This window comes from Canis aureus, chromosome 9 (assembly GCF_053574225.1).
Source record: "Canis aureus isolate CA01 chromosome 9, VMU_Caureus_v.1.0, whole genome shotgun sequence".
NCBI classification, from domain to species: Eukaryota; Metazoa; Chordata; class Mammalia; order Carnivora; family Canidae; genus Canis; species Canis aureus.
Genome location: NC_135619.1, coordinates 13,912,923 through 13,938,420, shown reverse-complemented (window position 1 = coordinate 13,938,420; position 25,498 = coordinate 13,912,923). Strand labels below are relative to the sequence as shown.

The 25,498-nt window shown below is 35.6% G+C and overlaps 1 protein-coding gene and 1 pseudogene across 12 annotated transcripts in view; one reads left to right on the top strand and one right to left on the bottom strand.

Annotated features, from left to right (window-relative positions):
• HEATR5A (HEAT repeat containing 5A) overlaps positions 1 to 25,498 on the top strand; it is a 112,156-nt gene that overhangs the window by 12,522 nt on the left and 74,136 nt on the right. For 10 of the 12 annotated variants that reach the window (XR_013385950.1, XM_077908949.1, XM_077908948.1 and 7 more), the window contains 10 exons: positions 2,417 to 2,616; positions 4,441 to 4,652; positions 5,535 to 5,643; positions 9,477 to 9,626; positions 10,463 to 10,637; positions 16,960 to 17,120; positions 18,322 to 18,577; positions 19,401 to 19,556; positions 21,285 to 21,535; positions 24,345 to 24,456. Coding sequence is in view for 11 of the 12 variants with exons in the window: in XM_077908949.1 (XP_077765075.1) it covers positions 2,491 to 2,616; positions 4,441 to 4,652; positions 5,535 to 5,643; positions 9,477 to 9,626; positions 10,463 to 10,637; positions 16,960 to 17,120; positions 18,322 to 18,577; positions 19,401 to 19,556; positions 21,285 to 21,535; positions 24,345 to 24,456 (1,708 nt within the window). In the remaining variant the exon portion in view is untranslated. The remainder of the gene's footprint in view (positions 1 to 2,416; positions 2,617 to 4,440; positions 4,653 to 5,534; positions 5,644 to 9,476; positions 9,627 to 10,462; positions 10,638 to 16,959; positions 17,121 to 18,321; positions 18,578 to 19,400; positions 19,557 to 21,284; positions 21,536 to 24,344; positions 24,457 to 25,498) is intronic. The other 2 variants (XM_077908944.1, XM_077908950.1) reach the window with 2 other exon arrangements.
• LOC144320411 (DNA-directed RNA polymerases I, II, and III subunit RPABC4 pseudogene) lies at positions 7,219 to 7,633 on the bottom strand (annotated as a pseudogene).

Sequence of the window (25,498 nt, the reverse complement as noted above, 5' to 3'; positions counted from 1 at the left end):
ACTTCTGGGGCAGCATCATACCAGAATGTTGGGCCAAGCAAGAGGGACACAAGCAAGATAAAGAGAAGGAGTTGAAAAGTTAAATACCTGAAGAAATGTCAGGTAATGTAAATGAATGAGGCAGGCCAGGTGGCAGCTGTGGCCTGCTGGAGAGTCCTCCCTTAGATTTAGTCATTTGTTGCTGTATGGGGATTTGGAACCAGATTTTCATGTAAAATCTTATGTTTACATGTTGGTAAGTCACCTTCCCCTCAATATGTTGCAGGCTAACTTTGGCTGACAGGGTACCAGTTTGTGATTACATCTAGAAGGAGACTGTTGGGATGCCTGGGTGGCTCAGCAGTTGGGCATCTGCCTTCGGCCCAGGGCGCAATCCTGGAGACCCAGGATCGAGTCCCACATTGGGCTCCCTGCATGGAGCCTGCTTCTCCCTCTGCCTGTGTCTCTGCCCCACCCCCTTTGTGTCTCTCATGAATAAATAAATAAAATCTTTAAAAAAAAATAGAAGGAGACTGTTTTCAGATTTATATTAATTATGATCCGACACTGTGGGTAATTTTATACCAGCAAACTCTGGGAGAAAAAAAAATGAATGAATGAAAGAAAAGCCTCCCCTAGGTCTTCCATCTGATTTTCTAATACATCATTACTTACTGGCTTCTCTATAAAAGATTGAGATTTATTTAGGGGAATATGAGCTATATATTTAAAATCTTTTAGTTTAATTACCTGTAGCAATCTGTCTATATTTTCATACAGTTCTAATTACCTGTTTCTGTTTAGTTGGGAGTTTTAGAATTTATCAAATTTATTTTTGATACATTAGTGAATAGGAGTACCCATCTATTATATATAGTGTCTTCCCTGTTTAAGGTTCTTGATGATAGTTGTCTCTCTTATAGGTAATAGTGATGATTTTTTTCTTAAGCCAATGTGTGTGTTTTTTTCTTAAGCTTTTCCCTTCTAATTAAAAAAAAATTTTAACATAAACTCTAAACCCAATGTGTGGGCTCAGACTCAGTACCCCAAGATCAAGAGCCTCATACTCTACCACTGAGCCAGCCAGGCATCCCCGCTTGTGTGTTTCTGAGTTTATTAAATAATTTTTTCCAACTTTTTATTGTGATCTTTCAAAAAAATACAGAAAAAGCATAGAACAGTAAAATGACCATTCATACTCCCACTGTCTACATACAGCTGTTAATATTTTGCCATATTTTTCCCGGTGCATGGAGTCTGCTTCTCCCTCTGCCTATGTCTCTGCCTCTCTCTCTCTCTCTCTCTCTATCATAAATAATAAATAAAAATTAAAAAAAATTTTTTTGCCATAATTTATAGTTGATTTATTCACTTAATGATTCAAAAATGAGTTGTAGATTTGTTGCTTTGCTACTATAAACTTGAGTATGCTTCTCCTAAATAAAATCCATAATCACAATGTCATCTTACAAATGTATGTGTGTATACAGTTACATGTTATTTATGTTCTGGAAAGTGTATGCTCAGGATATACTCATGAATTTAAAAAAACAAAACAAAACAAAATCTCTGTCTTTTTTTTTTATTATTTGCAAAAGCAGAAGTAAAAGCTGCTTTGGAGCTGGGTCGTAGCAGATAGAATCTTTATTGCTACTACCCCTAGACAATATCCATATAAGTGCCTTCAAAAACAGGACTTGTCTTTCACAAGGCTTACAGAGATAAGACTATTCTGGTTGAGATGAAACTTTTTCCTAAAACTCCTAGCCTCAAGCTACAGGCAGTGTCTTTATTAGGCTGGGGGATCAGATGCTAATGGGAATAATTCCTTCCATTTCAATCTCCAGGTAAATGACTGGGATATGTACCCAGGGAGAGGTCAGGTTTTATAGAATTTTAGTAGGAGGTCTGGATATTTGGTCATTTGTTGATATGTACCCATGACTCATTTTTAGTAACATGATATATATCCTACAAAGAAAATGGAAAACCTAATGCTTGAATAACCTAACCTAAAAATTTTCAAAATTTTAATGGAATGTCCCTTCTGTTTAGCAAGTTATTACATGTGAATGTCAATAATGTTTTTCTGCTTTGTCTGTCTGCTCTCTAAAAAAGGAGTTCAACGGGATGCCTGTGTGGCTCAGGGCATGATCCTGGAGTCCCGGGATCAAGTCCCACATCAGGCTTCCTGCATGGAGCCTGCTTCTCCCTCTGCCTATGTCTGTCATGAATAAATAAATACAATCTTTAAAAAAAGGAATTCAAAAGTGGATTTTGTGTCACTGTTAAGAGTTTAGTATTGGATTTCCCAGTTTCACCCTAGAGCTGTTATTTTTTAAAATCTCCAATTTAATTATGCTTTGTGCTTTCTGTGGAAGATTTCTGGTTTTACATTTGCCTTCCTTGTAAAATTTGTTCTTTTTCTCTATTACAGACTTTTTTCTTAGGTATATTGACTGAAGTTTAACGAGAAGAATTGTGACCAGCTAGGAGAATTTTCTGCAAGGAATGGAATTAGCTCATAGCTTACTGCTGAATGAAGAAGCATACAATCAACTAGGTGAAGTTCAGAAGGCAGAGTTTATTTTCGATTGGTTGAGATATTTGGAGAAGCTCTTGCTAGCAACGAGCAAGGTAGGTAAAATTGCAAAAACTTTTTTTAAGTGCCAGATAATGCTTAGGTCCTTTGGTTTGCTTATCTCATTCTGTTCAGAATAAACCAAATTAGCTTTCAAATGCTAGGCCTTATTAAGAGTTTATAATGAAATATTACAAGAAGTTTGTGCTTTCAAAAAGTAGGAAAAAGGGGGTGCCTGGGTTGCTCAGTCCGTTACGTGTCTACCTTTGGCTCAGGTTATGATCCCAGGGTCCTGGAATCAAGCCCCATGTTGAGTGTCCCTGTACAGTGGGGATCCTGTTTCTCTATCTCCTCACTTGTGCTCTCTTTCCCCCTCTCTCTCTCTCTCTCTCTCAGATAAATAAAGGATTAAAAAAATTTTTTTAAAGCAGGAAGAAATCAGCCAGTATTTTTTGTATTACTTTAAAAAATGTATAAAAATATAAACTATAAACCACATTCTATTAGATTTCATTTTCATTATCTTCTTCACTTTCATATGCATTGAAGCCCTTATGTAATATATTGCTAAATATTGTAATGGAAGTTTTGCTTTTAAAAAGTTCTGAGCTTTTCAGGGAGAATTTTTCTTTTTTTTTTTTTTTAAGATTTTACTTATTTATTCATGAGAGACACAGAAAAGAAAGGCAGAGACATAGGTAGAGGGAGAAGCAGGCTCCATATAGGAAGCCAATGCAGGGACTTTATCCGGGGCCTGGGCTGAAGGCAGGTGCTAAACCGCTAAGCCGCCCGGGCATCCCTTTAGGGAGAATTTGAATTTAAAAGTCTTTTAGTAAACATATTCACTCTTGAGCTTATGAAATAGTTTCCAAAAAAAGAAAACAAATCACTCATACTTTTTACCTACATTTAGCAGTTAACATTTTACCATATTTGATTGACTGATTTATTGAGCCATATGAAGTGATATTGCACCTAGATACTTCCATGTATGTCTCCTACTAAAAGTGAAGGTATTTTCCTCCATAATAACAATACCATATGTCATGCAAAAATGGTGCAAAGACACTACTCATGGACATTTGGAATTTAACAAGACAAAAATCCATATACTAACAAGTACTTCATTGTGGAAGCTTATGCCTTAGTGAGCACCTGAATACTGTTACTATTGTAATGATATTGTTATTCCTTTTTTCAGAAAATAAACAAAATAGAGTAACATTGCTGGCATTTAGATGTATAAGCTTGCAAAAAGAAAATTGCACTAAACTTAGAAAAAGATCTGAGTAACATAATCATTCATCATAAGGTTGACTCATGATGGATTGTAGATTGCTGGGTTTTTTTTTTTTTTAAGATTTTATTTTATTTTATTTATTCATGAGAGACACAGAGAGGCAGAGACACAGGCAGAGGGAGAAACAGGCTTGCTGCAGGAAGCCCGATGCAGAGTTCGATCCCGGGACCCTGGGATTACGCCCTGAGCCGAAGGCAGATGCTCAACCACTGAGCCACCCAGGCACCCCAGTTACTGCTTATTTATACAGATATATAACAAAGAACCTCCAGTTAAAATACAAATTTGCTCTACCTTTCAACAGAAGAAAGATACAGAAGAAATAGAAGCCTTGTGTGTTTCTTCACAGAGACTGGTATATTGTGGCCCAGAGATTATTTTTTGAAGCTATCCACAGGGCAAAAAATTACCTTGTGTCGTTGTAATGACTATACCACCAACTTATTTGTAATTTTTAGTCAAAATGAATGCATTTTTCTGGAGTTTTTAATTCTTAAAAAACTATTAAAGAAACATTGTATTAGAAGATTACATGTAATTATGTTGACTTTGAATTGTATTTTTGTTACTTCCTTTCTAGAGTGATGTAAAGGAGAAACAGAAGGCTCTTGTTGAACAGCTCCTGTCTTTGTTGAACAGCTCCCCAGGGCCTCCTACCCGCAAACTCCTTGCTAAGAATCTAGGTGTTCTTTATAGTATCGGGGACACATTCTCTGTTTACGAGACAATCGATAAATGTAATGATCTTATTCGTAGCAAGGATGATTCTCCAAGTTATCTTCCCACAAAACTGTAAGTTGAACTAAAGAGATACAGACTTCTAGTTATAAAAAGCAAGTAAGTCAAGGGGATGAAAAGTACAGCATAGGGAATATCGCCAGTAATATTGTAATCATATTGTATAGTGACAAATGATAACTACACTAACTGTAGTGAGCAGTTTTTAATGTTTATAATTGTCAAATCACTATGTTGTACACCTGAAACAAATATATGTCTTCTATAAAAACATATTTTAAAGATACATACAAAAAGAATCTTAGTTGCGTGTTTAACAAAAAGATATTTTGAATGCTTCACATTTTGGGTGTTCTTTTAACTTCCTAGTTCTCAGTAGTAAAAATTAATAATAAATACCATATAGAAAAATACTCTTCTGAGCTTCTAAAAAGGTTAGCTTATTTACTTTCTTCATAGGATTCTGTTCATTATTTCATCTGTTATTTTAGAAAGAGTAGTTTTCCATAAATGTATGGTTCCACAATAGTAATTTTACAGAAATTTTTGTTGATCTAATTTTTAGCTTACAACAATGTATTTTACCATGAAGTTTTCAGACTTCAGATTTGAAAAGAACATTATTTCCTGTTTTTCTTATCTTGTATCTTTAACATTATCTTTGACTAATATATGAAGGTCAGTTTTATGAAAAATTAGTTTGTAAAGTTTGAGGGAATGGAGGTTTTGATTACTTGAAAATACATTTTTTCTCCTTACTGTTCTTGAAAGTGTAATTATTTGATATTCATGTAAGCATCATGCCTCAGGATTTAACAATGGAATAGAATATGGGCAGTTTTATCCTTTAAAATTAAATAGTCAACTTTACATGGGCTGAGATTTTTTTATTGCTGTTTTTTCACTCATGACTAATATCTAATTTAAATGTTTCAGGGCTGCCGTGGTATGTTTGGGTTCCTTATACAAGAAGTTGGGTAGAATACTGGTTAACACCTTTACTGATACAGTGGGGAATATCCTTAAAGCTATGAAGAGTGCAGAGGTGAGTAAGCACAAGTTCATCCAAAGAATAAAAAGATAAACTGTAATTTTTATTACATACAAAGAAGAATAAAAAGATAGTATTTTACAGGTTTTATGGTTCCTTGAGCCAGTGAAAGTTTTTTGCCTATGGTAAGGTACATGGGTATGTATATAAATATATCCATAGATAAAATATTTCTAGGAGATGCACATATGTATTTTGTATATTAAATCTTTATTAGAAAATCAATAATGTAATTTGTGATTTTAGGTAAATCCAAATAGGCAAAAGCTAAGGTATTTCTCTGGTAGACCTATCCCTGCTTCTTCCTCTCACATCACCTTTTCCCCTAATACTAGTACTACATCAGTTGCTTGTCCACAATGATTCAGATACATAGTTGATAACTATTTGGGTGCCTGATGGATGGATTAGTATTCCGCCAGCATCAGAGAGGAGTAAGGAATATAACCAGGTTGGAGAAAAGCATGGAGAATATAAGTATGACCAGGATCTGGTTGACCTTTTAGTTGCCAGGGGAATATATTCTCAGCCTTAGCCTTATTGATTTGTGATCATTAACCACTGTGGAATACTCTTTGTTTTTGTAATTGTCTCTTCATTTGACTTCTAAGATAGTCATAGCTTGCCAACTGGTTTCACCAATCATTTTTGAAATTAAAGCATTTGTATGTTTGTTTATCAAAAATTTTTAAATCTGTGGTCGCTCCCTAATATTTAAGGATCACTCAGGGCAGCTCAGGTGGCTCAGCGGTTTAGCGCCTGCCTTCAGCCCAGGGCCTGATCCTGGAGACCTGGGATCAAGTCCCACATAGGGCTCCCTACATGGAGCCTGCTTCTCCCTCTGCCTGTGTCTTTGCCTCTCTGTGTCTCTCATGAATAAATAAATAAAATCTTTAAAAAGAAAAAAAAGGATCACTCAGCACCTTTAAATATAAAAACAAAATACCAGTTCTTGTTCTTTTTTTTTTTTTCCCTCATCCAAAATTTACTTAAGATTTTATTTATTTATTCATGAGAGACACAAAAAGAGAGGCAAAGACACAAGCAGAGGGAGAAGCAGGTTCCATGCAGGGATCCTGATTTGGAACTCAATCCCAGGACTCTGGGATCATGCCCTGAGCCAAAGACAGACGCTCATTTGGTGAGCCACCTGGGCGTCCCACCCTCAGCCAATATTTAAAAACATAGTCAAGCATTATATACAAATACAGAAAGCCTATATCAAGGAAAAATGAAAAATTTAACTCAAAATAATGCATTCATGCTAAGTACATTAGTATACACAGAACAAAATGATGCTGGAGAGTTTACAGACTTGGTGATGTAAAACAGTAGTTTCCAAGGAACTTAATCAGATCTTCAAAGAGCCCTAGAAAACTTCATTTTTAACAAGGCCCCCACAAGATTCTAAGCCATGATTAAAAGTGTGGTTTAAGGAAGCACTTTTTCACCCTGTGTCAGATTATATATACAATAAAAGTAAATTATTATCAATTATTGAACAAAAAGCTTTTCTTTATAGAAACTATTGATACCTAAATACAAGATGGATTTTATTTATTTTTATTTTTATTTTTTTCAAGATGGATTTTAAAATGAAATCATGTGTATTTGTATTCATAAAGATATATACACTAATCAAAGGCTATACAACATTAACAGCAAATCCAGGTACAAATGAAGATAATCCTCTGAACTCCATGTTTCATCGGGCATCAAAAACCAACAATCTTTTAGTCCTTTTCTTGTACATTATTTTATATCCACATTCTCTGCATCTGATTGGATCCCTGGATTTTATTTCGTTTTCTGTGTGACATTCTCCGCAGATATATATCATTGGCTGCTGCTTTGGGGGTTGAACGTCCTTCTGGGTGTCCATTGATAGTCCCTCCAAATCCTAACCAACCACTTCCCTGACCACGCAGCCCGGAGAAGCCTCCTACTCTGAGCTTCGAAGCGGATTACCACCAGTTCTTGTTCTAATCTTACCTAGAAAAGAAGTCTAGAAGACAGCTCTGAGATAATTTGTAAAAGAGAACTCATGCAGTAGAGAGGAGCAGAGAGGGAGGGAGAGACAAACTCCAAGCAAACTCCACGCTGGGCAAGGAGCCCCACTCAGAGCTTAATCTCAAGACTCTCAGATCACGACCTGAGCCAAAACCAGGAGTCGGGTGCCCAGCTGGCTATCCCACCCAGGCACCCCACCTTTTTTTTAATGTACCCGGGTAAAAAATTTGAAAGTTCAGATATAAAACATGCTAAATTTTGAGAAGAATGTAACTGATTTGGGGTGTCTGGCTGGCTCAGTGAGTAGAACATGCAGCTCTTGGTTGTGGGTTTAAGACCTATACTGGGTGTAGAGATTATATAAAAAAATAAAATCTTTAAAAAAAATCATAGCTTATTCAAGAAGTTTAAGAAGTGAAGTCCGTAACAAAAAGAATTGGTGATTGAATCTACTCAGGAAACACTTCTAAGCAGGTTTGCTGAAAGATTGAAGAAAGTGATTCAGCAGAAGAGATTTGTTAACATCTGTAAATCTGGTTTTATTCAAAAGGAAATGTTTATAAGAACTTTCATCTGCTGAGGAATGGCCACTTTGAACTGTTTTTCCACTTCGTTAGTTAAGCTATAATCCTTTTAGGCCCCATGGTTAACAGGGTTAATCTGTAGTTCTCAGAAATTTTAAAGTTATTGCTGAGGATTTTATTTCTTGCTATTTTTTTATCTTTACGACTTTGTTGATCAGGTACTGCAAAATGTTGAAGGTAACAAAGGGATCCTAACTTTGATTCACCCTTGTTGTTGTTGTAACAGACAACATAAAGTTGGGATAAAAAGTTCAGAATTTTCAACAAAGGATCCAATTTGTTATATCACCTATAGTTAGTGTTATGCTCCTCTGGACAAAGATAAATTAATAATATTAATTTATCTATGAAAATCATACTTGATATTGATCTTTGTCTTCACCTAGCTTTAGTTATCTTTAGTGGCCTTGACTTCCTGGGATATAGAAATCAGCTGGGGCATTTACTAAAATATCAGTAATATAAGCAGCTACTATTTTTTGAGTATCTACTGTGTGCCGGGCACTGTGGTGAATGTTTTCCCCATAAGGCCTTTTTACTTTTCTCACACTAGCTCTAAGAGGTTCATCTTATTCTCATTTTATAGCTGGAGAAATAACTGCGAAAAACATTATTATTATTATTATTATTATTATTATTATTATTATTATTATTTCACACAGATGCTAAGGTCAGAGGCAGATTTGGTCCCAGATTTTTATCCTCTGAGTTAAACTACTTGGCCCAACAAATAATGAAGTATTAAATGGCTGTAAAGTCTGTTGAGTATTTACTATATGTCAGGCATTATTCTAAGCATTTTACATGCAGTAATTTGTTTGGTCTTCACAACAACCTATGAGGTAAATAAGTCCATTTAACAGATAAACAATTTTGCCCAAGGTCACCTAGCTAAGAGGCAGTCCCTGAACTCTTACTGTGTTATCTCATTAATAGCAACTGTTTATTGAATGCTTAACAACATGCAAGCTTTGTGTTAGGACTTTTCATGTAATTTCATTTAATCTTCACATCAACTCTTTGTACTGTGTTAAAATATAATATATACACATAACACTTTTCAATTAGTAAACACTTCATAAAATAATAGCTGTTAAAGTTTCCTGATGTCAGATGGGTTGGTTAGTGTGTACAGATATTGAAAATTTCAGTAATATATAAGAGAAATTTTGATGCTTAATGCTACTTTTCACGGTTAATTTTTTTTCTATATAAATTTTTCCTTTTTGGTAGTCTCAAGGGCGATATGAGATTATGCTGAGCCTGCAAAATATATTGAATGGACTAGGAGCTGCTGCTACACCTTGCCACAGGGATGTTTATAAAGCTGCTAAATCCTGCTTAACAGATAGATCCATGGCTGTTCGTTGTGCTGCTGCAAAGGTAAAATGGTCTAATAAGCAGAATTTCTCAAAATATATATAAAGAAAATTAAATTAGTTTATCCCTGTGAAAACACTGTTAACAGCTACATGACCTTCAAGCTACAACCTTGGTAGTCAGCTGGGGCTCTCTTGTTGTAGCATATAAGGAAACTGAGGTCCAGAGAGTTAAATGAATTTCCCAAGGTTCTCCAAGTAGTTCACAACACATTGTTGAAGGGTGGGGGATTTAGGTTACTAAACTCTAAGTATTCTTTTTACTCTACTATGCTTCCTCTCTATAGTTTTGTAAACTAAAATTTACATGTAAAGTTTGTGTTATTTCAAAGTGATTTGTTTTTATCATGTTGCTTTTTTTTTTAAGTCTAGGATTTAGATTTTGATATTTTAATTTCTTTTTAATATGCATTTTTTGCAAGCTAGGAAACAATCAAAATAAGGCAGTTTAGTCCTCTATGGATATAGTGATCTTGTCTTATGATCTTCAGCAGAATGATCATGGCTTCCTAATACAGTTGGTTAGATAATACAGTAAAGTTGTTTATGTTGTAATTATTGTCACAGTTGCTCGTAGCCAACAAATTGGTTCAAAGACATTTTTCTTAGCCTACTGAGTTAGAATGGGTTCTCTTCCCACCCTCTGCTGACATGTTGTTTTATATAGTATAGTTTTTATGACTATTTGTAAGTATTCATTTGTTGTCCCTGCAGTCATTGTTTAGATACTTTGGATTTGTATTCTTTTGTTAGATCTTGATAATTTCTACAACTTCTATGGATCTGAACCTGACATTTAAATTTTGTTTTTCATTAATGTCTGTTTTTTCAATTAAATAGTGTCTCCTTGAACTTCAAAAAGAGGCCATCTTTATGTGGAGTACAGACCTGGATAGTGTGGCCACACTGTGTTTTAAGTCCTTTGAAGGTTCCAATTATGATGTGCGGATTTCAGTTTCAAAACTACTAGGCACAGTGTTGGCTAGAGCTATAATTTCTAAACATCCAGGAGCAGGTAAATTTATATAATTATTTTCAAAAGTTTATTGCAATTTTTTCCCATTTGGTTTAAAAACATAATGTAGAATTACTACTACCCATTATTAATTTTGAGAAGAGGCCAGATATCTTATAAATCAATTTTAGTTTGTAAATATTGCTATAGGTCCCAAGATTTCATTTTCAAACAATTCCAGAAAAATTTGAGGAAAAAAATAAACTCTTGAAGAAATATACTTTATTCAATTATCTTCCTTTATATTATGGCCTTTATTTTTAAAGTAAATTGATCATTGTTATGCAATAATAGATATGATCTAAATTTTAATTCTTTCTTAAGTAAATGGATTTGATTACCTATATTTGGATTGCCATTTTCTAGGTTGGTATAAGGGAGCAATGATATAAATAATTCCAAACAACAGATATTTGAAGTTCACTGTACTAGGACAATTTGCTTTGTTTTACTTTTTTTTTTTTTTTTAAAGATTTATTTATTCATGAGAGAGACAGAGAGAGAAGAGGGGAGAGACATAGGCAGAGGGAGAAAAAGGCTCTTCGCAGGACCCGGATGTGGGACTCAATCCCGGATGCCAGGATCATGACCCGAGCAGAAGGCAGCCACCCAACTCCTGAGCCACCTAGACATCCCATCTTTGTCTTACTTTTTATATATATTCTTCCAGGCAGTGAGCAAGGATGGGATATTTCTTTTTCTTTTTAAAATATTTTATTTATTTATTTATGAAAGACATAGAGAGAGAGAGAGAGAGAGAGAGGCAGAGACACAGGCAGAGGGAGAAGCAGGCTTCATGCAGGGAGCCCGATGCAGGACTCGATCCCAGGACCCCAGGATCACGCCCTGGGCCAAATGCAGGCACTAAACCACGGAGCCACCCAGGGATCACGGATGGGATATTTCTGAAAACAAGAGAGTCTGCCTAGGTTTAATCAACAGAGTATATAAAACATTGCTGAATAACTGAAAACTTGCTTTATCATTCTATCTCCAAAGAATAAACAATCTCACAACAAATGAAAATGTGACTCTTCTATAGAACCTTGCTCCTCAAACATCTGCACACAGGAGAACTAGCATCACCTGTGAGTTTGTAAGAAATGCAGAAACCCAGGCCCCACACAACTTACTAAATCAAAATTCTCATTTGAACAAGATTTCCAGATGATTCATATGCACATTAGTTTGAAAAGCATTACTTGAAAAATTATTTATAGTTATATAAAGGGAAAAAAATTTTTTTTTTCCTAAAGCTAGTGTTTTTAACCAATGATGGGAGAGGACAGAAAGTACAGCATATCGTAGTCACCTGGGAAACATTAACAAATTTACAGTCCTCTCATTCTTCAATTGAGATTGTAAATAAAATTTATAATAAGAAGTTTTTATTTTTATTGTTTTTCTAATCTTGTAATTCAGTAAGACTTTCTTATTTATTGAGGCTGGGAGGAAGGTAAATGGGGAATAGGAAGAAGTCATCAAAAAAACCCAAACTAGAAAAAAAAAAAGTTGTTTAGAACACTTAGGAGATGAATCTTAAGCCATCTAAGAAATTAAAATTAGAAGACATGTTTAATCAAGTCCTTTTTAAAATGTGAATTGCCCATTTCTATAAATGTATCATTACCACTAGCAGACAGTTGCAGGAAAAACCAGCAAAAAGTAGAATTGCATAAGAGTTATGAATAAATATTTATATGCTTCTATGGTAGCACTAAAATAATACTGGTGTTTTTGTAATCAAATTAAGCAAAGTGAAGAATCAGCTTCACCCACAGTGAAAATCCTTGGCCTAATCTTTTGTTAGATATTGTCATCTTGCATCTCTGAATTCTAGGTTGCAAGTAATTGAGTTATTTTTGTACAACTAAAAAGTGACCTAGATACCATAATAGATTTTTTTAAGGTAGGGGACTAATATGCTTTAACAATTTAGAAAAATAAATGCAGTGGAGATTTGTACACTCAGCACAATATGCAAAGATTATGAAGTACAATTCTGAAATGATTTTCCTAGTAAAACTAACAGGTTTCAAACAGGTGGTCAGTTATTCCAAGGCACTTAAGGCAGGGATTGTGTATGGCACTTTCCTATGATTAGAACAAGTTGCTGGGAATTTATGTGATCTTTTAATGTATATAATTTAATACTTCTCGTTCTCTCACCTGCTCAAGGACATTGGTTTAGGAAGTTTCCCCTCTCTTTTTTTTTTGTTGTGTTTTTTTTTGTTGTTGTTGTTTTAAGTTTCCCCTCTCTTATGTCAGCTTTTCCCTCTGTATTGGATTATTACATACAAAAACGTGCTTTTGTTTTCTCCTGTCTTTAAAAAAATTTATTCCTTTATTTATTTTGAGAGAGCAAGTGCACCAGTGCACAAGCAGGAGGAGCAGAGGGAGAGGGAGAGAGAATATGAAGCACACTTCATGCTGAGTGTGGAGCCCAACATGAGGCTCGATCTCAACCCTGAGATTCTGACCATAGCAGAAACCAAGAGTTGATTGCTTAACCAACTGCACCCCCCAGGCACCACTGTTGCCCTATCATAAAAAAAAATATAACAAAACCTGTGTCTTACTTCCCAGCCAGTTGGAGCTCCATTTCTCTTCCTTTTGCAACAAAATTCCTCAGAAGAGTTCTTGATAGTGTATTTAATTTATCTCCTGCCATCTTTCAAAACCACTTCAGTTAGGATTTACCCCCATTCACTCCACCAAAACTGTTTTTGTTAAGGTCACCAAAGACCTCCAAGTTCATTCAATCAGTAAATAAATACTTGTTTAACCAAATAATACTTGGTTGAGATCTTTTTTGAGCGTACGTTTATACTCAGCCACACTAAAGCCAGTGGGCAGTTTTCTGTTGTCTCCCTTGACTTCTCATCAGCATTTAACTCAGCTGATACTCTTCCTTGTCTTTTTTTCACCTGCATTATGGGACTTCAGTCTCTCTTGGCTTTCCCTCTTCCTCACTAGAAATTCCTGTTTTGTCTTGTTGATTCCTTATCTTTGTATTGAAGAGGCCCCTTACCTAGTACTTGGTCTTTTGCAGTGTGTGTGTGCTCATCCTCTTGGTGATCTTATTCAGTTAATACCGTCAATATGTCAGAGATTCCTGAATTTATATCTTTAGTCTGGGCACCAGGCTCATATCTAACTGCCCATTTGACATCTCTTTGGATGTTTATTTGATGTTTCAAATTAACTTTTCCTAAAGTGAATACCTGATCTCTCCTCTTCTAGAACATTTACATACCTGTTCTACTTGCAGGCTTGCTAAGTTGATGCCAACTCTGTCCTTACAGGTGTTCAAATCCAAATTTGTAAAGTTACCCGATATTCTTATCTCTCACACTCAGTAGCTCCTCTACTGGACAATCTTAAAACATACCTAGATTTGGGACCCCTTGGAGAATTGGCTAATTATGGGGTTGGTAAAGGAGATGTCTGAAGATGACCTTAGAATCACTGTTGTGTCAAAAAAAAAAAAAATTAGGTGCTTCCGCTGGCCAACTCTCTTTTTTTTTTAAGATTTTATTTATTTATTCATGAGAGAGAGAGACAGAGAGAGAGGCAGAGACACAGGCAGGGAGAAGCAGGCTCCATGCAGGAGCCTGATGTGGGACTTGATCCTGGGACTCCAGGATCACGCCCTAGGCCGAAGGCAGGCGCTAAACTGCTGAGCCCACCCAGGGATCCCCTGGCCAACTCTTTGAAGTTAATTCCACTGGTCAAATCTGGGACAGTATTAGAAGCAAAACTAATAATGACAGGAATGGATTATAACCTATTAAATAAAAAAATCTGTGAATGCATACTGAAAACAAGTAAATAAAGGAGAAGAGAAAGCTTTTTTACAGTGGAATGCCAACCGATAAACATATAAGGAATGATTATTAGATAATGACCTTTTGCAATCATAGTAATAATTTTTGCTGGTAGGAATCCTCAGTGCATTGTTAGATGAAAGCTTGATGGGCTACAGCATATTTATTCTATCTTAAATATCACCATACAGGTTGCAGAGTAATTACAAAAGGAAAGTTCATATTCTACAGTGGACAGACCTGGCAAACTTTATTCAGGTGTTCAAAGGTCTTTTTTTTATAGTTTAGATTTTTTTTGTTTATTCATGAGAGAGAGAGAGAGAGAAAGGCAGAGACACAGGCAAGCTCCATGCAGGGAGCCCGACGTGGGACTTGATCCCAGGTCTCCAGGATCATACCCTGGGCTGAAGGCGGCGCTGAACCGCTGGGCCACCAGGGCTGCCCGTATTCAAAGGTCTTAACACTAGTATAGGGACAGACTGACAGCAAGCATGACAGTGCATTTTGCTATTACACATTGAGAAGGCTTATAGCATTACTTATGTAGTTCTGCCAAAAATTCTGAGGAAATACTAGACAAACTCAAATTGAGTTCTGTTCTACAAAACAACTAGCCATACCAAATTCTTCAGAAATGAAAAGGTGACAAGGAGAATATGGTGAGTCTAGGTGAAGGTGAAATTTATTTTACTATTCTTTTTTTTTTTTAATATTTTATTTATTTATTCATAGACACAGAGAAAGAGAGGCAGAGACACAGACAGAGGGAGAAGCAGGCTCCATGTAGGGAGCCCAATGTGGGACTCGATCCTGGGTCTCCAGGATCACACCCCAGGCTGCAGGCGGCGCCAAACCACTGTGCCACCGAGGCTGCCCTATTTTACTATTCTTGCAGCTTTTTTTTGTAGTATAATTTTTAAAATTTCAGATAAAAACCTAAAAATACATATGTTTATCCAGACTCCACTCTTCTGCAGTCACCTTGATTTAAGCCACCCTCATTTCTTGCTCTGTTAATATAGCTCTGCTTGGGTCTATGGTTTATATCCTTCCTCAAGGGCTTTTTGCCTTAGCTATTTCCTCTGCCTAAAACAGTTTTTCTCCAGATATCTTCATGCTCAACTCCCTCACTATCCTCAAACTATGTTCAGATGTCACCTTTCCAATGAATCCTACCTTGACTACCTTATTTGTACCTCAAACACTTCCCCCCCAGTGTTGTTGTTGTTGTTGTTGTTGTTGTTTAAATTTTATTTATTTATTCATGGGAGACCGAGAGAGGCAGAGACACAGACAGACAAAGAAGCAGGCTCTATGCGGGGAGCCCGATGTGGGACTCGATCCTGGGTCTCCAGGATCACGCCCTGGGCCAAAGGCAGGCACTAAACCACTGAGCTACCCAGGTGTCCCTCTCTCCCCATCCGCCCCCCCCCCCATGTTCTTGAATAACTTTTTAGGTTTTGCATTGCTTTAATCATTATCTAGCATACCTTATACTTAGTTGTTTATTATTCTTTCCTTCTTAGAATTTATGATCCACAAGGGCATGGATTTTATACTGTTCACTGATATAAATCTATGCCAACATAGGTTTACTTTTTTTTTTTCAACATAGATTTTCATTTGCTTCAGATGGTTATTTCTTTTTTAGGCTAAACAGTAGACTTTTTGGTCATAACTTAGAGTAATGGAAGTTTATTTCTCTACTATATATGACTTGAGCCAATAATGAGAGTCAGAGCTCGTGACCCTCATTATTGAGAAGAATGAAAGGGAGAGAGAGAGTGAGAGCGTGTGCTTGTGAGTATGTGTGTGTGTGTTAAAGAGATCTTGTTCCCTAAATATTCACAGGGAGAAACTCAGCTGTGTCCAACTGCAGACAAACTTGAAGACAAAAACATTCGGCTCTAACTAATAATCTCTTTAATTATGGTAGCCTAAGGCCCAACTGCTGTTTAATAATATTTAGCTTTTGATTTTTTCAGAGACTGAGGATATAACAAAAGTTGTACTTGCAGTTGAGAATTATAAAAAAAAGGACATGGCGGTTACTTTATATAAGTTTCATTAAGAGTTATAGAGCATTTGGAGATACAGAATTATGATTTTGGCATTTTTAGTATTTAAAAAGAGTTTTTAAAGCATTTTATAGCATTTTCATTTGTAGAGAACAAGGGCAGTTTATGTTTTTTGTTTTAGAAGATGGTTAGCCTTCTAACTTCTTTGTGGAAAAGAGGGCAATAAGGCATAATCCCAAAGTGGCTTAGTCTTTAAGATGTCATTAGCATGATACTTCAGAGTCTTATGATTTGACCTCGTATAACTTTTTGTATGTTAATTGTGTAATGTCCTGTCAATTTTGCATTTTGTTTGGATTTTTAGTTTATTTTTGTTTCTATTAACATGTTTACCAAGATCATGCAAATCAAGGTCATGCATTAAAATTTGAGTCTGTAAAGTACAAATCATATGTTTTATTTTGTTCTTTGTTATAGCAGTCTCACGTCAAAGCATTCGCAGAGTATCTCTGGAGGAAGTTCTGGAATTACTAGGAACAGGGTTTCTACGTGGAAGTTCAGGATTTCTTCGAGCCAGTGGAGATATGCTGAAAGGAACCAGTTCAGTCAGTAGGGATGTTCGAGTTGGAGTTACTCAGGTTAGAGTCACAAATGAGTATCTATGTGCAATGCTCACTGGCCTCTAATAAGAATTTTAGTATCTAAATACTCCGGGCATAAGTGATACTGTGCAAGGTCATCGCTTCTGCTCTCATATTTATAAAATAGAGATGGTAAGGCTACTCTTTGAAAGCTAGATTACAAATAAGAGAACATTAGTTACCTAAAAGCCAATATTCACAATGTGTTTTCAGTTCCTAATAATGGGAAATTTTTGTTTATTTCATTTGAAATACAACATTTGTCTGTTTCTAGGCCTTGTGCTTTCATGTGTCTTGCAGTTTAACATGTTTCCCATTGTGCTTTTGTGTGCCTGTACAGTTTAGATTTAAGATACGTGTTAGGTACATATTACTCAGTATGGGAAATGTTGTATTTCCATTTTAAATGGTTTCAACTCCTAAGTAAAGATCTTAGCATAAATCTGGGAATCTAAGCTAAATCTGGGAAAAGTATCTTAGAATAAAATAACACAGAGGTCTCTATTTTCTAAATGCCATTGTGGTTCAAAGCAAATGTATATATATATATATATATTTTTTTTTTTTTGCAAATGTATATTTTTAAAAATTCACATATGTCAAAGTGTTTTATACAATATACAGAAACTGGATTTTTTGAAAATGTAAGATGTCCCAGTGTAATTGTAAACTATTTCTACAAGAACAGATTACATAAGGAAACTACTGTCTTTGTATTTTTGGAGTGAGACCAACCATTAACATTCATTAAAATAGAGAAGTGATTCATCACTGTAAAGTTTCCTTTCACATTTCTAGAACTAAATTCCCTTAGAGTTATGGTATTGGAATTTATTTAATTCTTACAATGTGCTCATGTTTGATTTGGGTTTTTTTGTTTAGAATATTAAAGATCTTGAATCCTTTGTTCAGAGGAGCCATAGACACATTCTCTATATTAGCTGGCCATGCTGATTATCCTGAAACTTTGTACAGTCTGACCAAAATAAAAATGCAGCACAAATGAAATCCCAGTTATAAGACTGTGTACTTTAGTTTGGGCTTTAATAAACAGGCAAAAAAATAATATTATCTTTACATAGCTAAAGCAGCTATAAATGAGAAAAGAGAAGAAACAAATTTTATATATTTTGTAGAAGAGAAAATATACAGAACTGAAATTATTTCATTTTGAAGATAAAACTCTTTTCTCTTTTAGGCTTATGTGGTATTTGTTTCAACATTAGGAGGAACATGGCTAGAGAAAAATTTTGCTACCTTTCTTTCTCATATCCTAAGCCTTGTGTCACAGTCGCACCCCAAAGCCACCCAAACTCAGACTGATGCTGTCTGCGGTCGCCGCTGTGTTTCATTTATCCTTCGAGCTACTATAGGAGGTCTTCTTGGAGAAAAGGCCCAAATTGCTGCTGCCAAGGATATTTGCCAGGCTATCTGGAAGTTAAAGAAAGTTGTGGGTATGGATCTACTAAGACATTCTGTTTTAACAATGCTAGAGGAATTGTCCTTTTGGAAAAACTAGACTGGTATATATTACTATATTAATACAAAAAAACCACTTTTGTAATATATGTCAGTTTTAGGATAAAATTGTCAATATGTCAATGAGATAAATTATCTAACATATAACTGTGGTATATTTATATAAGTCTTAAAGGCTAGTGATATTAATTCCACAGATTCATAATTTTCCTCTTGATGTTGATACAGTGTTTTTTAAATAATCAGTTAATCTCAGGGGTGTCTGGGTAGCACATTCAGTTAACTGTCTGACTTTTGATTTTGGCTCAGGTCATGATCTCAGGGTTGTGAAATCAACCCCCAAGTCAGGCTTCTAGCTGTGCTGGGTGTGGAGCCTGCTTAAGTTTCTCTTTCCCTCTCTGTCTGCCCTTTCCCCCCCCTTACAAAAAAAGAAAAAAACAATCAGTTCATCCCAGTTCCTGTACTATTTTAAGTCCACTCTCTGTATCTTGTATATCAATAAAATTGGAATATTTTTTAGTTTTCCATGCATTCTTTCTTTAGTGCCACTTGTATTAGTAATTAAGGGATCAGTGGTCAGGTAGCTTGAACTAAATTGGTTATATTAATTCAATTCTTACTCAATTGATGCAAGTCCCTATTTTAATATTTCAGTTAAGTGCCTTAAGGGTTTCATGTATATATAGAAAGGAGGTATTAATTTTTACCTTTATATTTTCTCTGCTTCCAACACCCACCACCCCCATAACCTATTTTAATAAAACAATGATGTGTAGTTAATTCTTACGCTTCTGTCAGATGCTGTGATGAATGACGGTAATATGGAAATCCGGCTTGGCTCCACAGATGTGACAGCCAGCCAGCATATGCTGGTGTGTGCTTTACAAGAACTTGGAAATCTCATATACAGTCTTGGCACCACAGCTGCACCTTTACTGCAGGATTCAAGTGCAGGTATCTTTGGTTTGTGGACTTGTCTGAATTTCTTGTTTTTACTTTTATTCTAGACACCTTTTTCTGAGGAAAACAGTCTTTAGAGCTCATTTACTACAGATTCCACTACTGATTTGTTACAGAGGTTTTATCAAATAATAATCAAGGTTATTAAAAATATGTATATATTTGAGTTTTTTCTTTTATAATTAAAGGTTATTCACAAAATCACCCTTTACTCCTCCATTTCTGGAGATATTTAAGATAACACGGAAAGAAAAAAAAGCAAACCTGAACTCCTGTGTCTCATCTGCAGTGAAAACATTAGTTTCCATATGATACAAGTAATTCACTTCTTCAGAAGTTCTTCCATGTAGTCTCCATTTTCTTTCTCTTGGAAGATTAATCACTTTGAGAGATAATCCACATACCAAAAAGTTCACCCTTTTGACATATACGATTCAGTGGTTTGTATATATTCACAGAGTTGTTCGACTACCACCACTAATTCCTAAATGTTTTCATCGTCCTAAGAAGTCCTATACCCATTAGTGATCCTTTACCCCTTCCCCTCCCCCCAGCTCCTGATAACCACTAATTTATTTACTGTCTCTATCAATTTACCTGTTCTGGATGTTTCATATGAATGGAATCATACATTGTGTGTCTTTTATTTAACCATTTAAAAAATCATTTTTTTTTTAATTTTTTTTTTTTTTTAATTTGTTTATGATAGTCACAGAGAGAGTGAGAGAGAGGCAGAGACACAGGCAGAGGGAGAAGCAGGCTCCACGCACCGGGAGCCCGACGCGGGACTCGATCCCGGGTCTCCAGGATCGCGCCCTGGGCCAAAGGCAGGCGCCAAACCGCTGCGCCACCCAGGGATCCCTAAAAAATCATTTTTGTTGTTTTTTGTCCTTGAACTGTGATACATATTTATTGCTCACCAAAGCTTACGTTATATTTGATTTGTAAGCTCTTTATCCCATATAATTTAGCAGTCAATATAAACTGTTACATTTAACATAAACTTACATATTTTGATGAAGTTGAAAGTTGCATTACAGCAAATGTAGACTTTTATCCTTACTGATAGTGGTATTCACTGTATTCATAATTGTCTAGTAGACCATTGAGTACCTAGCAAAGTCTCAATTTTGTTTAACATTTTGCTCTCAGGTAAGAGTGATATGGTACACAGGAAGCATTATAATTATGTAGATAAATGTACCAAAAGAAATATTTTAGAAAGAGGAGGATGGAGCATAGTGTGACTTTCTTTTTAAGGTGTTTTTGTATTGATAACTTTTAATTCATAGTATCAAATGAATAATGGTCTGAAGATAAAAAAGCAGAACATTATGTGGGAAATAAAATTTTTCTTTTGTGTATTAATTTTAACCAATTTTCATATTAGAAGTAAATCTTGTATATAAAAATCATTTAGGGGTACCTGAGTGGCTCTGTTGGTTAAGCAGCTGATTCTTGGTTTTGGCTCAGGTCTTGATCTCAGGGTCTTGAGTTCAAGCCCCACCTTGGGCTCCATACCAGGCATGGAGTCTACTTTTAAAAAAATCATTTATAATTTTATATATCTTTTTAAAAATCTTTTTTTTTTATTCTGATTTGGCTTTTAATAAAGATAACATTTTATATCCATGTGGCTGCCTATTCTTTTGACTATTTTATGGCTAAATGAGTTTATCTGTAGAGCTCACTTTTTTTTTTTTTTTTTTTTTGTCCTTCCAGGCATTCTTGATAGTGTCATTTCAGTTATTCTACATCCTAGCATTTCTGTTCGACTAGCAACGGCTTGGTGTTTACACTGCATTGCTGTGGCATTACCTTCTTACCTAACACCTCTTTTAGACCGGTGCCTGGAACGGCTTACTGTACTTAAGTCTTCACCGGAAGCAGTGACTGGCTTTAGTTTTGCTGTGGCAGCTTTGTTGGGAGCAGTGAAACATTGTCCTTTAGGAATTCCTCATGGGAAAGGCAAGGTAATGATTTCATTCTTCACATACGATAATGACATTTCAGGTTTCTTCTAAAAACATCATTGTCTTTTGTATCATCCATTCAAAGCCATGCGGGACAGCTTTCTGAGAAATCAGCTATATTACTTAATTTTTAAATATTATTAAATAATTGCTGTGAGAAACAAAGAGATAGTTAAAAATGTCTTATCCACACTTAGATAGGAGTGGTTTCTGTGCTTTTTATTGGAAATATCTCCATTTAGTAACAGAATTTATTCATGAAGGCTTTACTTTGCTATATATTTAGCTTTGCCACAGAAGTGCATATTAAATTGCATCATAGGGGTGCCTGGCTGGCTCAGTTGGAAGAGCATGCAACTCTTGATCTCAGGGTTGTGAGTTTGAGCCTACATTGGGTGTGAAGATTGCTTTAAAAAAATAAATAGATTAATAAATAAAACTTTAGAAATAGGGACGCCTGGATGGCTCAGCAGTTGAGCATCTGCCTTCAGCTCAGGTCCTGATCCAAGGATCCGGGATCGAGTCCCACATCAGGCTCCTTGTGGGGAACCTGCTTCTCCCTCTGTCCCTCTCTCTCTTTCTCTCTCTCTCTCTGTGTCTCATGCATAAATAAATGGAATCTTTAAAAAAAAAAAGTCTTTAAAACAAATTTAGAAATAAAATTGCAATGTAGAGGAAAGTAGGGTCACAAAAGAAATCTTAAACTTAATTTAATAATTTTATAGTTGGCATTATTGGTGATAGTATTTTGAAATTAGTGTACATAAAGTAAGATAGAGTAGGTAATGTTCTTAGGAAATAAGACTTCATATTTAAAAAAAAAAAGCTGTAGCTGTAAAATCAAGAAAGTTAAGTAAAAGCCCCATATGTTAAATCTGAATGGAAAATATCACTATGAACTGGTTTTTGTTTTCTGTTTTTTTTTTTTTAAATACTTAAATCTTCACTCTGCCCAGTGGCAAGATCTAAAAGTAGTGACAACCCTGTTAACTAGGAAAAGCACTAGTGGCCAGATTATGGCTCTAAACACCATTTTAACAAAAGGCAGTCAGGGCTCCATGAAGGAATGGCTAGTTCCATATCTAGGGCAGGAAATGCATAGTGTGAATCTGAAATGCTTTGTCATAACAGAGAACAAGAAAGTCATCAAAGACTAGTGTCTTCATTTAAAAGGATACAGAAGGTAATTTAAGGGGCTCCCACTGGCCAGAGGGGATAATATGTACATCCAAAAAAAAGAAAAAAGTGGCACCAGTGGATTGTATAAGTAGGAATTGTGAGTTATCAGAGAATGTTGTTTTTGACAGTGAAAGCCTTTGTAACCTGGGCCTTACACACTTATAAGTACTTTTTAAGAAATAAATCACCATTCCTTGCTTTCTCACTGTCATGTCATTGTTAGTATTATAGCGTATCTGCTGTTTAGCCTTTGCGAAAGAACGTACCATTGCTTCAGAAGTTGTAAAACTGTTGAGTATTGCCAATGTCACTTGAGTAAGGTGACTGACAACTAACATATTATGTCATATATTTCTAAGCAAAGAATTGCCATTACATGTACTTAATTAAATTTAATTAAGTAATTCAGATCTTACTAGTTACGCAGAAAAGATTGGCTTATTTTATCCTTGCTTTTACTGAGTGTTTTCCATTGATTCTGTTGGCTTCAAGTAGTCCTAAGTTAGCAGCAGTAAGTTGGTTAGTTGTTTTAAAATACGCTAGCCTTGGGCAGCCCCGGTGGCTCCGCGGTTTAGTGCCGTGTTCAGCCTAGGGCGTGATCCTGGGGATCCGGGATCCAGTCCCACATCGGGCTCCCTGCATGGAGCCTGTTTCTCCCTCTGTGTCCCTCTCTCTCTGTGTGTGTCTCTCAAGAATAAATAAATAAAATCTTAAAAAAAAAATACACTAGCCTTCTTCTTAGAAAATTTATATGCCTGCTATTAATATTTGCTGCTTTTCTAGAGATATTTGGTAACAGAGATGTTTTCTCAGACAGATGCCTCTTGGCCTCTATACTCTATAATAATAAGCATGCATTATTCACAATGTATGAGATAATCTGGTTCTTCCTCTTTTGCCTATTTCACAGACTTTTGAGATTTTTTTTTAAATTTTATCCACAAGAGACACAGAGATTGAGAGAGAGAGAGAGAGGCAGAGACACAGGCAGAGGGAGAAGCAGGCTCCATGCAGGGAGCCTGATGCAGGACCCGATCCTGGGACTCCAGGATCAGGCCCTGGGCTAAAGGCGGTGCTAAACTGCTGAGCCACCCGGGCTGCCCCACAGACTTTTAAAATATAACATTTTTATGAATCCCACTCTACTGTGAAACTCACCTTAGTGTGAGATTATTCTAAGTACTTTAATTTCTATAGTATACTGCCTCTGGAAAGATTATCAGCTACTCAGGAATCAAAATGGTATGCAAATTTTTAAAAAGGGAGATTCCTGTAAGGAAGCCTTTTCTGGTACTTACAGACTTAAGATAATTGCTTAAAACTAAAAGTAAATTCAAATTCTGTGCACCTTGACTTGAACAATTGTACAATGTCATCCATTTATGCTCTACAAAGAATTACAGGTTGCTGTGTACAACCTAAAATGCCAGTATTTAACCTTGAAACTTAACCTTTTTTAAATAGTTTTCTCTATGATGTTGTCCAATGGTGTGGTCTACATGAATGACAGTCTTTTATCACTTATATTTGTTATATGTAAGAGATAATTTTTCAAGAGATTAACTGACGTCTTTTATCCAGTAACCTATAAATTGATATGCTTCCTTTTACTTAATTTTTTCATACGCAGATTATTATGACTTTAGCAGAAGATTTACTGTGTTCAGCTGTACAAAACAGTCGTCTTTCAGCTCAGCGCACACAAGCTGGTTGGTTGTTGATTGCTGCTCTGATGACATTAGGTAACAACAGTCTTGTAGAAGATTTACATGACTATGAAGTATTTTGTGTTTTCTGAATGTAAAATATTGTAATGTATGATTTGAGGAAACTGATTTTTAATTTGTACCAGAATTTAAGTATCCATACATTTTTCTTCTAACAGTCACCTTAGGAAGCCATGTACTTAATTTATTCAACATGTCTTCAGATCTCCTTATTTGGAATTCTTTCCAAAACTAATTTATGAGCCTTAAGTAGGATAAGCCAATTTGATCACCTTTCTGGCTTAACTCTGAATGACTTGACTCTTCTAAAAATCATTCACATTCATCTTCAGAAGAAAAAAATTTCCACAATGTAAGGGTGGGTAGGAGAATATATCATAGCTTATGAATCCAATTCTCTGATTGCTTTGAGAATTGGTAATGCCGATAAGGTAGTTGAAGAGGATAGGGCTTATTAAATTATATTGATTAAAAATCAGTAATTGTGGGGATCCCTGGGTGGCGCAGCGGTTTGGCGCCTGCCTTTGGCCCAGGGTGCGATCCTGGAGACCCGGGATCGAATCCCACGTCGGGCTCCCGGTTCATGGAGCCTGCTTCTCCCTCTGCCTGTGTCTCTGCCTCTCTCTCTCTCTCTCTCTCTCTCTGTGTGACTGTCATAAATAAATTAAAAAAAAAAAAAATCAGTAATTGTATTATGGTCATGACTATTATATTTATGTCCTATAACTTTGAAACTCAATTTTATTACTTTATTAAATTTCTATTTTAAATCTCTCTTTTATAATCATAACCTTTATTGCCAAGGTATAAAACTGGTTGGATTTAACCAATAAATCATTTTGATACCTCTGAAGTAATTTGATCTAAAAGGAGCTTAAATTAAAACAAACAATCCTAAATGAAGAACTACTTTAAATAATGTTCTTGAGATGATTAAAGAGATTTATTGGACTATATCAAGGTTCAGCTTACAGGCCAAATTTGGCTTACCAACTGTTTTGTACAGGCTGTGAGCTAAGAAGAGTTTTTATATTTTTAGTGGCTTAAAAGAAGAATG